Source organism: Gorilla gorilla, chromosome 1, assembly GCF_029281585.2.
Source record: "Gorilla gorilla gorilla isolate KB3781 chromosome 1, NHGRI_mGorGor1-v2.1_pri, whole genome shotgun sequence".
In the NCBI taxonomy this organism is placed as follows: domain Eukaryota; kingdom Metazoa; phylum Chordata; class Mammalia; order Primates; family Hominidae; genus Gorilla; species Gorilla gorilla.
The window spans coordinates 95,612,301-95,628,068 of NC_073224.2; the positions used below are offsets into that span (position 1 = coordinate 95,612,301).

The window sequence follows — 15,768 nt, forward strand, 5'->3', positions numbered from 1 at the left end:
TACCAGAGGAAGCAGCTTTTATTGATGGGTTATCTCCAGAAACCAGAAAGACTATATGTACTCACTTTCAGTTACCCCCTGTGCCTCCAGAATCGCATGTTGCTCCACCTGGAGGCGGATATAAATTACCTCTAGATTGTCCAAAGCCCAGTCTTTCCCTTCCCTGTGCAGCCTTAGAAACTAAGTAGCAGTACTGTTTGGTGTGTGTTTGTTTCTTCCCCAGCAATGCCTGCTGCAGCTACTTAGTAACAACTAGAGGTGGAGGGTGTCCGGGGAAGCAGTTAGATGAGTTAAGTGTGATGCACAGGAAAATAGTATCGTAGCCTATCAAAGGTCCCTCTGCCCTGCCTCAGTGGCTTGATTCTTCATTGGTTGCATTTCTCTTTGTGTTGGATGACGCCCTTCTGAATCAGATCAGGGATTTCCACTGCCAGCCATGGACCCAGCTGCAATACAAGGAAAATCCTGTGAGATTACTACCAGTCAATGCTTCTTGTTCCATTAGAAGCTCCTTCCTGGAGACAGATTCTGGGGGAACATGCTTAAGGGACATCACTGTTATTCCTTTTATTCTTAGCTGCTTTTCTTGTACTGCTCAGGGCCTAAGTCCCTCTTTCTCCTTTTATGCCAAATACACAAAACTTACCCCCAGAGCCATGAGATGAGCTAGTCCAAATTTGGGCACATTCCTGGCCCACAAAGGTTTGAAATGATCCGTCAGGCATATTTTGCCACCCCTATGAGAGGGACATGAAGAAGGTGTTGACATGCAAAGTTTACCATAAAGCACAGCAGCCTCTTGGGGGCATAGGAAGACTACTAGTGATCAGAATTGAGAACAAGTTCAGCTAAGTACTTTGCTTAGGCTCAGCAAAGGAGGGCCTGGCACCCCACTAGGCCAGGAGACCCTGGGAAAATCTCTGCCTCCAAAGTTCTTCCTTTTTTTTTTTTCCTTACATCTTTTAAGTTCAGAGGTACACATGCAGGATGTATAGGTTTGTTACATAGGTAAACGTGCCATGGTGATTTACACATAGATCATCCCATCACCCAGACATCAAGCCAAGCATCCATTAGCTATTCTTCCTGATGCTCTCCCTCCCGCCACGAAGTTCTTCCTTAAGGCCTTCTTTGACTCTTTGCCATCTCCTATTCAGTCCTACCTGTACATCTTTGCTGTCTTTCCATCCAGCTCAGGAACTGCAATTTCTGGGGCAGTAGTAGGATATGTGATAGGAATCTGGAGAAATTATAAAACCTTAATAAAACAGAATCAGGATAGAAAGGAACTAATATAATCAGACATACATATTTCTTGGTTAAACTGAAATGTTAAGTAAAACTCCCCAAGGAGCACATCCATACCAGGATTCTGGATGTGGAGATGAGTAAATATAACTTATGCTTGCCTCAAACCTCAGCTTTTCTCTCCCATTTTAAAAGTTTTCTGGTCCCTTCGAGAAAGGATAGCTTGTTACCAATCATCTAATCCCTCCCCTTCTACTAACCTTCATATTTCCCACTCTATCACACTCACGTCAAACTCGATGTCAAACTCATATTTCAGGAGGTCATGGATATACCAGCATTTTCCAAACCACCTGTAACAAAGACCAAACCTCAGTCCAATTTGCCTATTCTTCCAGTACTCAAATGATATCTTGGCTTAGGCCACCAGCCTGGGAGACTCATAGGATGGGAACTGGGGAACTCTGGCGCTGTGGGAGTGGAGACAGCTAACATGAGACAGGGCAGCTTTGGTAGTGGGCGCTAGGATACCAAATTGCCTAACTCATATAAGACTCCCACCCCACACCTCCCAAGAGGGTCTACCTACCGAGTCCCTTCCTTGTTGGACTCCAGTCGGAACCAATCGTTGTCAGCATTCTTGTTGTTCTCCACATACTGAAAGCAGAGAATGAGGTCTTTGAGAGAGTAGTTGGGGCCAAGGGCAGTCCCCCTCTCCTCGAAAGAAAAGTATGTGGTTATTTTTTTTATTTTTTATTTTTTTTGAGATGGAATCTCGCTCCCCTCGCACAGGCTGGAGTGCAGTGGCGCGATCTGGGTTCACTGCAACTTCCACCTCCCAGGTTCAAGTGATTCTCCTTCCTCAGTCTCCTGAGTAGCTGGGATTACAGGCGTGCACCACCATGCCCGGATAATTTTTGTATTTTTAGTAGAGACAGGGTTTTGCCATGTTGGCCAGGCTGGTCTCGAACTCCTGACCCCAGGTGATCAACCTGCCTTGGCCTCCCAAAGTGCTAGGATTACAGGCGTGAGCCACTGCACCCAGCCGGTTACTTTTTTTTTTTTTTTTTTTTTTTTTTTGAGACAGTCTCGCTCTGTCACCCAGACTGGAGTGCAGTGGCGCAATCTCGGCTCACTGCAAGCTCCGTTGCCTGGGTTCACGCCATTCTCCTGCCTCAGCCTCCCTAGTAGCTGGAACTACAGGTGCCCGCCACCACGCCCGGCTAATTTTTTGTATTTTTTTTTTTTTTTTTAGTAGAGATGGGGTTTCACCATATTAGCCAGGATGGTCTCGATCTCCTGACCTCGTGATCCGCCCACCTTGGCCTCCCAAAGTGCTGGGATTACAGGTGTGAGCCACCACGCCCAGCCTACTTTTTCTTAATATGTTTACCTAATTTTTCTAACATTAGCAAAGCTGAAGACAAGGCTATACTGGTAAGTGGGGGTCTGCCCAGAACAGAGAATAGAATGTTTGGGCTCCACTCAATTTAGCAAGCACAAAAGACCTGAAGATACCATCTGGATTCTCCTCTCACTTCTCTGATAGTGTCTGCCCTCAGCCCACAACTCATTTAATGATAGACTCCTTCTCTGGGTAACTCCCTTCTAGCCTCATATAGTCCTGGTTTCAACTAGCACCCACAGGCTAATAACTCCCAGATTTTCATCTTTGGTCCAGATCTTTCCTCAGAACTTCAGCCTTTAGTATCCAACTGTATGTTGACGTTTTGACCTTCATTTCACAGGTACTTCAAACTCAGCATTTCCATCTGGAATTTATAATATTCCTTTGGATACACTTCCTGAATTATCCTCCTGAATTATCAATTTCAGGTGGCAGTATGAGCATTCACCCAAGGCAAAAACCTGGGAATCATCTTTGACCCTCCCTATCCCTTACTACACTAATCCATGATGTTATGCTAATTTTACCTTCTGAATATTCTACAAATCTACCTCTCCTCTCTATCCTCACAACTGCCTAGTTTAGATTGCCTTTTGTTTCGCTGAGATTAATGACGGCCTAACTTGTCTCTTACCTTCAGTCTTGTCCCTGTCAATTGTATTTTCCCCTTATTGCCAATGTGACTGATCTAAACCCAAATCTGGCCATGTAATTCCTCAGCTTAATAACTTTTAACGGTATCCCAAAGCCTCCAAGAGAAAATTCAAGTGCTCAGATATGTCTCCTAGCTTTGTCTACCATTCCCTGCCTCACATTTGATGCTCTAACAACTCTGAGCTACTTTGTTTCTTCAAACACATCATGCCGGTGTCTGTGCCGTTTCTAGATTCTATGCCTTTGCTCATGCTGTCCCTTTTGGCTTGAATGTCCTTCTACTCTTATGTTTTATCAGGCTAGCTTATGTTTACTCTTTAAGTTTCAGCTCAAGCATTACCTCTTCCAGGAAACCTTCCGTAACCGAATGCAAACTGGATGTCTCCTCTTATGCTCTCAAAACATCCTAGCCATTTCTCGCTTTATATCTGTCCATATCTGTCTCAGTCTCTCTCCACTTAAACACTGTATTATAATGATCTGGTTTTGTCTACCTCAGTAAGTTCCTCCTTATTCGGCTTGGTATCTCCTCCCTAGGTTCTATATGCACAGTAATTTTTTTTTTTTTTAGTGAATGAATACATGAGGTAGGAGAACTAGAACTGCTGGTCTTTGAAGCAGGCAGAAACTACAAGGAAGACAAACTTTTCTCATCTTCCACAGTAGAGATAGCTGAGAAGACAGCCCGTTTCTAACTATGAGCTAAACTCCCCAACTCTCTGTAGTTAACACCTACTTGAATTTTCAGCCCTAATGTGGCTTGAAAGAGTGAAGAGTGAGGCCAGGCGCGGTGGCTCACGCCTGTAATCTCAGCACTTTGGGAGGCCGAGGCGGGTGGATCAGGATCACGAGGTCAGGAGATCGAGACCATCCTGGCCAACACGGTGAAACCCCGTCTCTACTGAATATACAAAAATTAGCTGGGTGTGGTGGCGCGCGCCTGTAGTCCCAGCTACTCAGGAGGCTGAGGCAGGAGACTCGCTTGAACCCGGGAGTCGGAGGTTGCAGTGAGCCGAGATCGCGCCACTGCACTCCAGCCTAGCAACAGAGCGAGACTCCGTCAAACAAACAAACAAACAAAACAGTGAAGAGTGAAGAAGGGGGCAGAGAGATGCGGACTGGGAGTTGGCACCCTGAGGATTTTTGTTCACATCCAGGTGAACAAACACCTGGAGCCAGGGAGACACGTCACCTTCTGCGGAAGCGTATCCCTAAAATAACTGCTGCTTTTAGCCGCAAGGTCTGGCCCCACTGTGCACCTCACCCGAGTCTTTTTTGCCCTCTCCCCACCATCCCTCCTTAGTCCCCGAGCCCCACAATAGTCCCATTTCTATGAATTTGGGCGTTAAACTTAAAAACCGGAAGCGGCTTCCACACGGAGCCTATTATTGAGGACACCTGATTTCTCCCAACCCTTATGCTACGCGTTAGACTGTAGAAACACAACTAACCCGGATAAGGGACTGATATTCCTCCTTCAGTCGCTGCACCCACAACTCACGATCTCGGGGTCCGGCGTTAGTCTTCAGCACCGGGATCTCAGACACAACACGTCGCGTGGCCTCATCCGCCATCTTGGACCAGGGCGCAAGAGAAACGCGGAAGTGATGTTGCCTGTGGCTTACCTCAAGGCGCCGTCATCTTTACTATGGGAAGATGAGACGTTGGGTCGCTGTAAGACCTCTTTTGAATAAGATCTTTGTTTTCTTGTCACCTAGTTACCTGCTTGTGAGTGCATCGAGAAGAACAGAATGTAAACAGATTACTCCGTCCTATGTATGACACCAATCATTAAAATCACCGCATAAGGCACAAAGGGTGACTTCCGTTCATGCTCAGAGAAGTAATCGCAGAAAACCCGGACACCTTCCCAAACTTGGAAAGCTCTTAGAACTTCAGGCTGCTGAAGGCATTTTTACTTATTTATTTATTTTTATTATACCTTAAGTTCTAGAGTACATGTGCACAACGTGCAAGTTTGATACATAGGTATACTTGTGCCATGTTGGTTTGCTGCACCCATCAACTCGTCATTTACGTTAGGTATTTCTCCTAATGCTATCCCTCCCCCAGCCCCGAGCCCCCAACCCCAAGGCGCTTTTCAAGGCACTGACTTCCTAAAACGAGCGATTCGTGTTTCCTCTTCGAAGAACTTTTCCTTTGCTTATATATAGTCCTGCCTGCCTCTAGATGCAGTTGTCCTGTAGAAGGATGTTTAACTCCTGATAAAGATTAGAAACCATGCAGAATCAAAAGACAAATCCCTGCAAGATTTCTGCCTTAGTCTAGCCATTCACCGAGTCCTAGACTTTTTTTTTTTTTTTTTTTTTTTTTTTAGACAGTGTCTCACTCTGTTGCCCAGGCTGGAGTACAGTGGTATGATCATAGCTTACTGCATCTTCCATCTCCCGGACTCAAGCGATCCTCCTGCCCCAGCCTCCCCAAAGTGCTAGGATTACTTGTGGGGAAACAATAAATAAACTCCAGTTGGTCTTAAAATCTAAACACATTAATTTTTGCTTTTTTTTTTGGAGACCGAGTTTCACTCTTGTTGCCCAGGCTGGAGTGCAATGGCATGATCTCGGCTCACCACAACCTCCGCCTCCCGGGTTCAATTGATTCTCCTGCCTCAGCGTCCTGAGTAGCTGGGATTACAGGCATGTGCTACCACGCCCGGCTGATTTTGTATTTTTAGTAGAGACCGGGTTTCGCCATGTTGGCCAGGTTGGTCTTGAACTCCTGACCTCAGGTGATCCACCTGCCTCAGCCTCCCAAGGTGCTGCGATTACAGGCGTGAGCCACCGCGCCGGCCATTTTGGCTTTAATTTAAATATCCTGTTTGGCTGGCATGGTGGTTCAAGCCTGTAATCCCAGCAACTTGGGAGGCCAAGGCAGGTGGATCACTTGAGGTCAGGAGCTCCAGACCAGCCTGACTGGTGAAACCCGTCTCTACTAACAATACAAAATTAGCTAGGCATGGTGGCGCACGCTTGTAGTCCCGGCTACTTGGAGGCTGAGGCAGGAGAATCGCTTGAACCCGGGAGGAGGAGGTTACAATGAGCCGAGATCCTGCCATTGCACTCCAGCCTGGGCAACAAGAACAAGATTCCGTCTCAAAAAATAAATAAAACCTAAACACGTTAATTATAGATTTAAATATCTTGTTTGGCCGGGTGCGGTGATTCACACAGGTAACCCCAGCACTTTCAGAGGCCGGGGTGGGCAGATGGCTTGAGCCCAGGAGTTCGAAAATAGCTTAGGCAACGTGGTGAAACCCCAGCTGTACAAAAAATACAAAAATTAGCCGGAGTGGTGGCGGGCACCTGTAGTCCCAACTATTTTGGGGGCTGAAGCAGGAGGATCTCTTGAACCCCGGAGGTCGAGATTGCAAATGAGCCAAGATTATATACCACTTCACTCCAGCCTGGGGGGTCAAAGTAAGACCAAAATTTTTAAAAATATATTTATTTATTTTATTTATGTTTATTTCACTGTTTATTCAGTGAATCATTCCAGCCTGTGGCAGTAAGTTTTTTTGTTTGTTTGTTTTGTTTTGTTTTTGAGACAGACTCTCACTCTGTCACCCAGGCTAGAGTGCAGTGACATGATTTTGGCTCACTGCAACCTCCACCTCCTGGGTTCAAGTGATTCTCCTACCTCAGCCATCCGGGTAGCTGGGATTACAGGCACGCAGCACCACGCCCGGCTAATTTTGTACTTTTAGTAGAGATGGAGTTTCACCATGTTGGCCAGGCTGGCTTCGAGCTCCTGACCTCAGGTGATCCAGCCCGCTCGGCCTCCCAAAGTGCTAAGATTACAGGCGTGAGCCACCGTGCTCAGCCTCCAGTACAATATTGAGTAAGAGTGTTGGCGGGGCGCGGTGGCTCACGGCTGTAATCCTAGCACTTTGGGAGGCCGAGGCGGGCGGATCACAAGGTCAGGAAATCGAGACCATCCTGGCTAACATGGTGAAACCCCGTCTCTACTAAAAATACAAAAAAATTAGTCGGGCGTGGTGGCGGGTGCCTGTAGTCCCAGCTACTCGGGAGGCTGAGGCAGGAGAGTGGCGTGAACTCAGGAGGAGGGGCTTGCAGTGAGCCGAGATCGCGCCACTGCACTCCAGCCTGGGCGACAGAGCGAGACTCCGTCTCAAAATAAAAAAAAGACAGTGTTAACAGCAGACATCCTTGTCTCGTTCTGCCTTTAGGGGGAAAATCAATGTCTTTCTCCTTTTTTTTTTTTTTTTTTTTTTGCGACAGAGTCTTCCTCTGTCGCCCAGGCCGGAGTGCAGTGGCGCGATCTCGGCTCACTGCAAGCTCCGCCCCTCCAGGTTTTAAGCAATTCTCTGCCCCAGCCTCCGGAGTAGCTGGGATTACAGGCGCCCGCCACCACGCCCAGCTAATTTTTTGTGTTTTTAGTAGAGACGGGCTTTCACCATGTTGGCCAGGCTGGTCTTGAACTCCTGACCTCGTGATCCACACGCCTCGGACTCCCAAAGTGCTGGGAATACAGGCGTGAGCCACGCGCCCGGTTGTCTTTCTCCATTAAATATGAGGTTAAGCTGCAGATTTTTCACAGATGCCCTTGTCAGGTTGAGGAAGTTCCCTTCTGGCGTTGACGGTTTTTCTCAAAAAGGAGTTGTTTTTTGATTTTTGTTTTGAGACGGAGTCTCCCTCTGTCACCCAGGCTGGAGGGCAGTGGTGTGATCTCGGCTCACTGCAATCTCTGCCTCCCCTCCTGGGTTCAGGTGATTCTCCTGCCTCAGCCACCCGGTAACTGGGACCACAGACGCAGGCCACCATGCTCAGCTAATTTTTGCATTTTTTGTAGAGAGGGGGTTTCACCCTGTCTGCCAGGCTGGTCTTGAACTCCTGACCTCAGGTGATCTGCCTGCCTCGGCCTCCCAAAGTGCTAGGATTACAGACATGAGCCACAGCGCCCGGCCTTATAAAGGAGTTTTTCAAATGCTTTTTCCATGTTGATTGAGATGATGGTGTGTTTTTTGTTTTTTATCAGCATGCTATATATCTCTTTCATAAAAAAAATTGGATATTGGATAAAGCTAAGGCAGAGCTTTGTACTTCTTAACTAGAGATCTCTCTTCTGGGGAAATAAGATTTATTCCATTTTGGGTGTGGGCACTGTGGTGTGATATAGAGAGCAGAGATTTGGAATGAGGCTTTGCAATTTAATTGTCGTAAGACTTTAGCGGCGGGGCGCGGTGGCTCACGCCTGTAATCCTAGCACTTTGGGAGGCCGAGGGGGGCAGATCACGAGGTCAGGAGATCGAGACCATCCTGGCTAACACGGTGAAACCCCGTCCCTACTAAACATACAAAAAATTAGCCGGGTGTGGTGGCGGGCTCCTGTAGTCCCAGCTACCGGGAGGCTGAGCCAGGAGAATGGCATGAACCCAGGAGGCGGAGCTTACAGTGAGCCGAGATCAGGCCACACTGCACTCCAGCCTGGGCGACAGAGCGAGACTCCATCTCAAAAAAAAAAAAAAAAAGGGTTACTTTAACTCTGTTCTTTAACTCTGTTAACTGTATTTTCTCAACTATAAAATGAGGATAATAAGGCTTATAAGGCTGGGCATGGTGGCTGACACCTATAATCCCAACACTTTGAGAGACTAAGGGAGGAGGATTTCTTGAGCGCACAAGTTCGAGACCAGCTTGGGCAAAACAGAGAGACCCCGTCTCCACAAAAAGTTTAAAAATTAGCTGGATGTGGTGGCGTGCACCTGTGTCCCCATCTACTTGGGAAGTTGAGATGGGAGGATGACTTGAGCCTGGGAGGTCAAGGCTGCAATGAGCCGTGATTGAACCACTGCATTCTGGCCTGCGTGACAGAGGGAGACTCTGTCTCAATTAAAAAAAAAAAAAAGCTTATATAGTTATAACTATATATGCAATGGCCATTCATTTACATAATAGGCTGTCAGGATGAAATTCAGATAAATAAATGGCAGTATTCAAACTTTTATATGGTAGTGAAGCCAGGTTTACAAACAAAATCTTACCTGGAGTCCCAAATTATAATCAATATAGCGCTGCTCTTGTTCAAGTGCAGGCAGAAGACCTCTATCCCTGAGAATACTTCTATGGTAACTACTCATCACACTTTATTAATTGTATAATTATCTTGATAACCTGGAAGCTCAGTCAGGGTAGGGATTGTGTATTTATCTTGTTCAATGCTGTGCTTCTAAAACCTAATATAGCGTCTGCCACAGATTAAATGTTCAATCAATATTTTTAACATCAATGAGTATCTTGATACATAAAGTAAGCACCAGAAAAGCTGTCTTTATAAAGCTGCATGTTGTTTTTGTTTCATAGTTTTGGAAAACCACCCTATTTTTAATTTCTATTTTTTTTTCCTTGAGACAGAGTTTCACTCTTGATGCCCAACCTGGAGTGCAATGGCTGAATCTCGGCTCACTGCAACCCCTGCCTCCTGCGTTCAAGCAATTCTCCTGCCTCAGCCTCCCCAGTAGGTGGGATTACAGGCGCCCGCCACCACACCCAGTTAATTTTTGTATTTTTAGTAGAGACGGGTTTTACCATATTGTCCAGGCTGGTCTCGAACTCCTGACCTCAGGTGATCCTTCCGCCTTGGCCTCCCAAAGTGCTGGGATTACAGGCTTGAGCCACCGCACCGGGCCGGAAAATCACCTTATTAAACCATTTAGTAAAGCATAGCACATAATAATGTATGATAATACAAAGCACTGTCTCTGTTATAAACATAGGCCTGCCTCTATTATAGGCATAGTTGCATCTCAGTAGGACATGCCTCTTTAAGAGAAATGTTTAAACTATGGATTTAACTTACTATTAAGTAATGCTCACATGAGACAAGAAACTAAAATTGAGAAGACTGGGGCTGGGTGCGGTGGCTCACGCCTGTAATCCCAGCACTTTGGGAGGCCGAGGCTGGCAGATCATGAGGTCAGGTGATCGAGACCATCCTGGCTAACATGGTGAAACCCCGTCTCTACTAAAAATACAAAAAAATTAGCCGGACGTGGTGGCGGGCGCCTGTAGTCCCAGCTACTTGGGAGGCTGAGGCAGGAGAATGGCGTGAACCCGGGAGGCGGAGCTTGCAGTGAGCCGAGATCGCGCCACTGCACTCCAGGCTGGGCGACAGAGAGAGACTCCATCTCTGGAAAAAAAAAAAAAAAGTGTGTAGTCCCAGCTACTCGGAGGCTGAGGTAGGAGAATGACATGAACCCCGGGGGGCGGAGCCTGCAGTGAGCTGAGATCGCGCCACTGCACTCCAGCCTGGGCGACAGAGCGAGACTCCGTCTCAAAAAAATAAAAAATAAAAAATAAAAAAAAATAAGGAAGAGTATGTAGGCCTGAGCCTCACTGTTTTTCAGAGGAAGAACTCATTCATGAGCAAATGTTTATGGAGTTCCTAATATGTTCCAGGCATTGGAAATACAGTAGTGCATAGGCAGGTGGGCTCCCTGTCCTCATGGAAATTATCCTTAAATAGTTATAAAAAGGAATTCAGCCAGGCGTGGTGGCTCACGCCTGTGATCCTAGCACTTTGGGACACCGAGGTGGGTGAATTGCCTGAGCTCAGGAGTTTGAGATCAGCCTGGGCAACATGGTGAAACCCCATCTCTACTAAAATACAAAAAATTAGCAGGGTGTGGTGGTGTGTGCCTGTAGTCCCAGCTACTTGGAGGCTGAGGCAGGTGAATTGCTTGAACCCAGGAGGCAGAGGTTTTAGTGAGGTGAGATCGCACTACTGCACTCCAGCCTCAGCAACAGAGCAACATTCTATCTCAAAAAAAAAAAAAAAAAAAAAAAAAAGAATAGAAAAGGATTGATTAAATAGCTCAATTCTAGGAAATGTAGGCAATGCAATAGGACAGTTGGGTGCATCGGAGAACCCCTGAAGGTAGTTGAAAGCCCCACTGTCTGTCATCATGGGAAAAGGCAGCTCCTGGGACAGAAAGAGAAGTGAATACTGGATTAGAGAAATAAATCTTGGATTAGGGAAAAAAGAGGAAGCTTTTCCTCTGTTCTTTTTTTTATTTTTTCGTGAGACAGAGTCTCGCTCTGTTGCCCAGGCTGGAGTGCAGTGGCATGATCTCGGCTCACTGCAACCTCTGCCTCCCAGGTTCACGCCATTCTCCTGTCTCAGCCTCCTGAGTAGCTGAGACTACAGGCACCTGCCACCACGCCCAGCTAATTTTTTGTATTTTTAGTAGAGACGGGGTTTCACCGTGTTAGCCAGGATGGTCTCAATCTCCTGACCTTGTGATCCACCCGCCTCGGCCTCCCAAAGTGCTGGGATTACAGGTGTGAGCCACCGTACCCAGCTCCTCTGTTCTTTAAGGCATTGGTCTGGACTCTAATATGCTGGAAAATAACTCAGAACGGTGAAAGAAATGATAGCTCTGCTATAGGGAGGAAGCCACGTTATAGATTAGTGTAGATGGACAGTAAGTTTTGGAAGTTATTCTCTTTTGTTATTACCTTTAATTATCCTGGAGACTTCAACAAAGAATTATGGTAAATTGTAGCTTGGTCTCTTATGCTATGAGAAACTGGGTTCACACTTAGAATCACTTGGTAAAAAGAATTATAATATTAAGCTAACATTTATACGGTGCTTATTATGTGTTTGGCACTGTCCTAAACATTTTACAAACATCAGCTCCTTTATTTCTGGTTATAACCCTGGGGTGGGTTCTCTCATTATCCTCATTTACACGTGAAGAAATTGAAGTACAAGTTGAATGAAAGAAAGCCCTATCACACAGCAATTAAATGGTAGAGACCTGGAACTCAATCCAAGCACAGCCTGGCTCTAGAAGTCACACACTTAACCAATTGATATACTTTTCTACCATCGCTAGGCCAATATAAAATTAGCAGCAGGGATCTGAGGGATTAGGAGCAGTAGCAGGGGGCTATTGATGGCCCTAAATGGCAGACAGTGATTAATAATGAACCTGTTTCTGAAAACACAAGGAGAGCCTGGTGGTTCTCCATTAAGCACAGTAGAGCGGCAGGGACTCTAAACCCCTCCTCCCTTGAATGGGCTGAGGTATGCGCAGCACCTTCTGTGGTATTGGTATCACCCTTAGGGATTTTGGAACTACAGACTTTGCGTTTAACCATTAATGGGACTTCATCTCTACCTCCTCTTTGGGTAGGAGAAACTAATATGGTGACAATTACCATAAAATAAGAAATCCCGGGGGGAGGGGGGAGGGACAGCATTGGGAGATATACCTAATGCTAGATGATGAGTTAGTGGGTGCAGCACATCAGCATGGCACATGTATACATATGTAACTAACCTGCACATTGTGCACATGTACCCTAAAACTTAAAGTATAATAATAATAATAATAATAATAAAAAAAAGAAATCCCTATTCTGGAGATATACAAAGTACTGTCTGAGTAACTATGCCTGAGAGAATCAGATATGGCTGATGGCCTTTGAACTGGAACTCTTAGGATGAATACATTAAACATGCAGGCAAGGAGAGAGCAGGGAAAGCACAAATATGATAAAATGAGAACAAACTTTTACATACATTTGGTTTTAAAATATTTACTTCTGAATAGATAATACATGCACCTGCCCCAAATTTAAAAAGGACAAAAGAATATACAGTGAAACCTATGTTTCAGAGTTTTGCTCTTGTCACCCAGGATGGAGTGCAGTGGTGCAATCTCAGCTCACTGAAACCTCTGCCTCCTGGGCTCAAGTGATCCTTTCACCTCGGCCTCCCGAGTAGCTGGGACTACAGCAGGCACATGCCACCATGCTCAGCTAATTTTTGTATATTTTTGTAGAGACGGAGTTTCATGCCATGTTGCCCAGGCTGGTCTCGAACTCCTGAGCTCAAGCAATCTGCCCACCTCAGCCTCCCAAAGTGCTGAGATTACAGGCATGAGCCACTGCACCTGGCCTACTATCTTTTTAGATGTTTAGTATCCATTTGTATTTCCTGTTCTGTACAATATTTTATTATTATTCATTTATTTTAGAGATAGAATTTCCTTATGTTGCCCAGGCTGGTCTCGAACTCCTTGGCTCAAAGGGACCCAGCCTCTCAAGCAGCTACATACAGGTGCATGCTACACCCAGCTCTGTTCTGTAAAGTCTTACCTCCTTTCCCCCTTTTAAATTATTATTCATTTTTCTTTTCTTTTCTTTTTTTGAGATGGAGTCTTGCACTGTTGCCCAGGCTGGAGTGCAGTGGCGCGATCTCGGCTCACTGCAAGCTCCGCCTCCTGGGTTCACACCATTCTCCTGCCTCAGCCTCCCGAGTAGCTGGGACTATAGGCGCCCGCCACCACGCCTGGCTAATTTTTTGTACTTTTAGTAGAGACGGGGTTTCACCCCGTTAGCCAGAATAGTCTCGATCTCCTGACCTTGTGATCCGCCCGCCTCGGCCTCCCAAAGTGCTGGGATTACAGGCGTGAGTCGCTGCGCCCGGCCTATTATTCATTTTTCTTACTGATTTGCTTTTTTTTTTTTTTTTGAGATGGAGTTTCACTCTTGTTGCCCAGGCTGGAGTGCAATGGCGCAATCTCAGCTCACCGCAACCTCTGCCTCCCGGGTTCAAGCGATTCTCCTGCCTCAGCCTACTGAGTAGCTGGGATTACAGGCATGCACCACCACGCCCAGTTAATTTTGTATTTTTAGCAGTGACAGGGTTTCTCCATGTTGGTCAGGCTGATCTCGAACTCCCGACCTCAGGTGATCCACCCGCCTTGGCCTCCAAAGTGCTGGGATTTGGGCGTGCTACAGGCGTGAGCCACCATGCCCCGTCTTTTTTTTCTTTTTCTTTTTTTTGAGATGGAGTCTCGTTCTGTTGCCCAGGCTGGAGTACAGTGGCACAATCTCAGCTCACTGCAACCTCCGCCTCCCGGGTTCAAGCGATTCTCCTGCCTCAGCCTCCTGAGTAGCTGGGACTATAGGCGCCTGCCACCACACCCAGCTAATTTTTGTATTTTCAGTAGAGACAGGGTTTCAGTATGTTGGCCAGGATGGTCTCCATCTCCTGACCTCGTGATCCACCTGCCTGGGCCTCCCAAAGTGCTGGGATTACAGGTGTGAGCCACTGCGCCCAGCCTTTTTTTTTTAAGACAGATTCTTGCTCTGTCGCCCAGGCTGGAATGCAGTGGTGCAATCTCAGCTCACTGCAACCTCCACCTCCCGGGTTCAAGCGATTCTCCTGCCTCAGCCTCCCGAGTAGTTGGGATTACAGGTGCCCACACCATGTCCGGCTACTTTTTGTATTTTTAATGGAGACAGGTTTCCCCGTGTTGGCCAGGCTGGTTTTGACTTCAGGTGATCCTCTCACCTCAGCCTCCCAAAGTACTGGGATTACAGGCATGAGCCACTGTGCCTGACCTGATTTGTATTTTTTTTTAAATATTAACATTAAAAGGATTAGCCATTTGTGATGAGTTGTAAATATTTTTCCCAGTTTGTTATTTGTCTTTTCTTTTGTTCATAGTATTTTAAACAATATGAAAAATTTTCACATATGAGGTTATCAGTATTTTGCTTGTAGCTTCTGGTGGTGGTGTCACCATAACAGCAGTCTCGATTATTTTTTAAAAATTTTCCTCAGGCCCAGCGCGGTGGCTTATGCCTGTAATCCCAGCACATTGGGAGGCCAAGGCACACAGATCACTTGAAGTCTGGAGTTCGAGACCAGCCTGGCCAACATGGTAAAACCCCGTCTCTACTGAAAATACAAAAATTAGCCGGGTGTGGTGGCAGGTGCCAGTAGTCCCAGCTACTCGGGAGGCTGAGACAGGAGAATCGTTTGAATCTGGGAGGCAGAGGTTGCAGTGAGCTGAGATTGTGCCACTGTACTCCAGCGTGGGTGATAGAGCGAGACTCAGTCTAGAAAAAAAAAAAATTTCCGTTAGTGTTTTTACCCCCAAAAATTACAATGGCTTTATTATTTGTTTTAGCTTATTTGAACAATAGAGAAAAATAAAATTAACCCAAAAATACCAACCCAAGAGATTTTAAAAAGCCACTGTCATTTTAGGTATATATTCTTCCAGACATCTCTATGTACACATTTCCAATCTTCTAAATCCTTTCAGTTTAATTCACTGTTCTAGGTTCTTGAGATGGATGCAGAACTCACAAATTCTCAGCTTTTCTTTCATCCTAAAATTTTTATTTATTTATTTACTTACTTATTTTAAAAGAGACAAGGGTCTCCCTATGTGGCCCAGGCTGGTCTCAAACTCCTGGCCTCAAGCAATCCTTCTTCCTTGGCCTTCCAAAGCACTGAGATTACAAGTGTAAGCCACCACATCCAGGCTCTTTTTTCTTATGTGCTCTTAAGACTATATATTTTCCTCTAAGCACATTTTTTTTTCTTTTTTTTCTTTTTTCTTTTTTTTTTTTTTGAGACAGAGACTCACTCTGTCGCCCAAGCTGGAATGCAGT

At 46.0% G+C, this 15,768-nt stretch overlaps 1 protein-coding gene across 3 annotated transcripts in view; it reads right to left on the reverse strand.

Annotated features, from left to right (window-relative positions):
• UFC1 (ubiquitin-fold modifier conjugating enzyme 1) overlaps positions 1–15,768 on the reverse strand; it is a 26,278-nt gene continuing 10,510 nt past the window's right edge. Inside the window, exons 1-7 of one of the 3 annotated variants that reach the window (XM_055364380.2) lie at positions 5,033–5,177; positions 4,762–4,956; positions 1,838–1,905; positions 1,538–1,601; positions 1,164–1,240; positions 647–737; positions 1–446 (exon numbers count right to left, since the gene is read on the reverse strand). In XM_055364380.2, coding sequence (XP_055220355.1) covers positions 366–446; positions 647–737; positions 1,164–1,240; positions 1,538–1,601; positions 1,838–1,905; positions 4,762–4,884 — 504 coding nt within the window. In that variant the 5' untranslated portion in view covers positions 4,885–4,956; positions 5,033–5,177 and the 3' untranslated portion in view covers positions 1–365. Of the gene's footprint in view, positions 447–646; positions 738–1,163; positions 1,241–1,537; positions 1,602–1,837; positions 1,906–4,761; positions 5,178–15,768 lie in introns of those variants that run through there. The other 2 variants (XM_055364369.2, XM_063693614.1) reach the window with 2 other exon arrangements.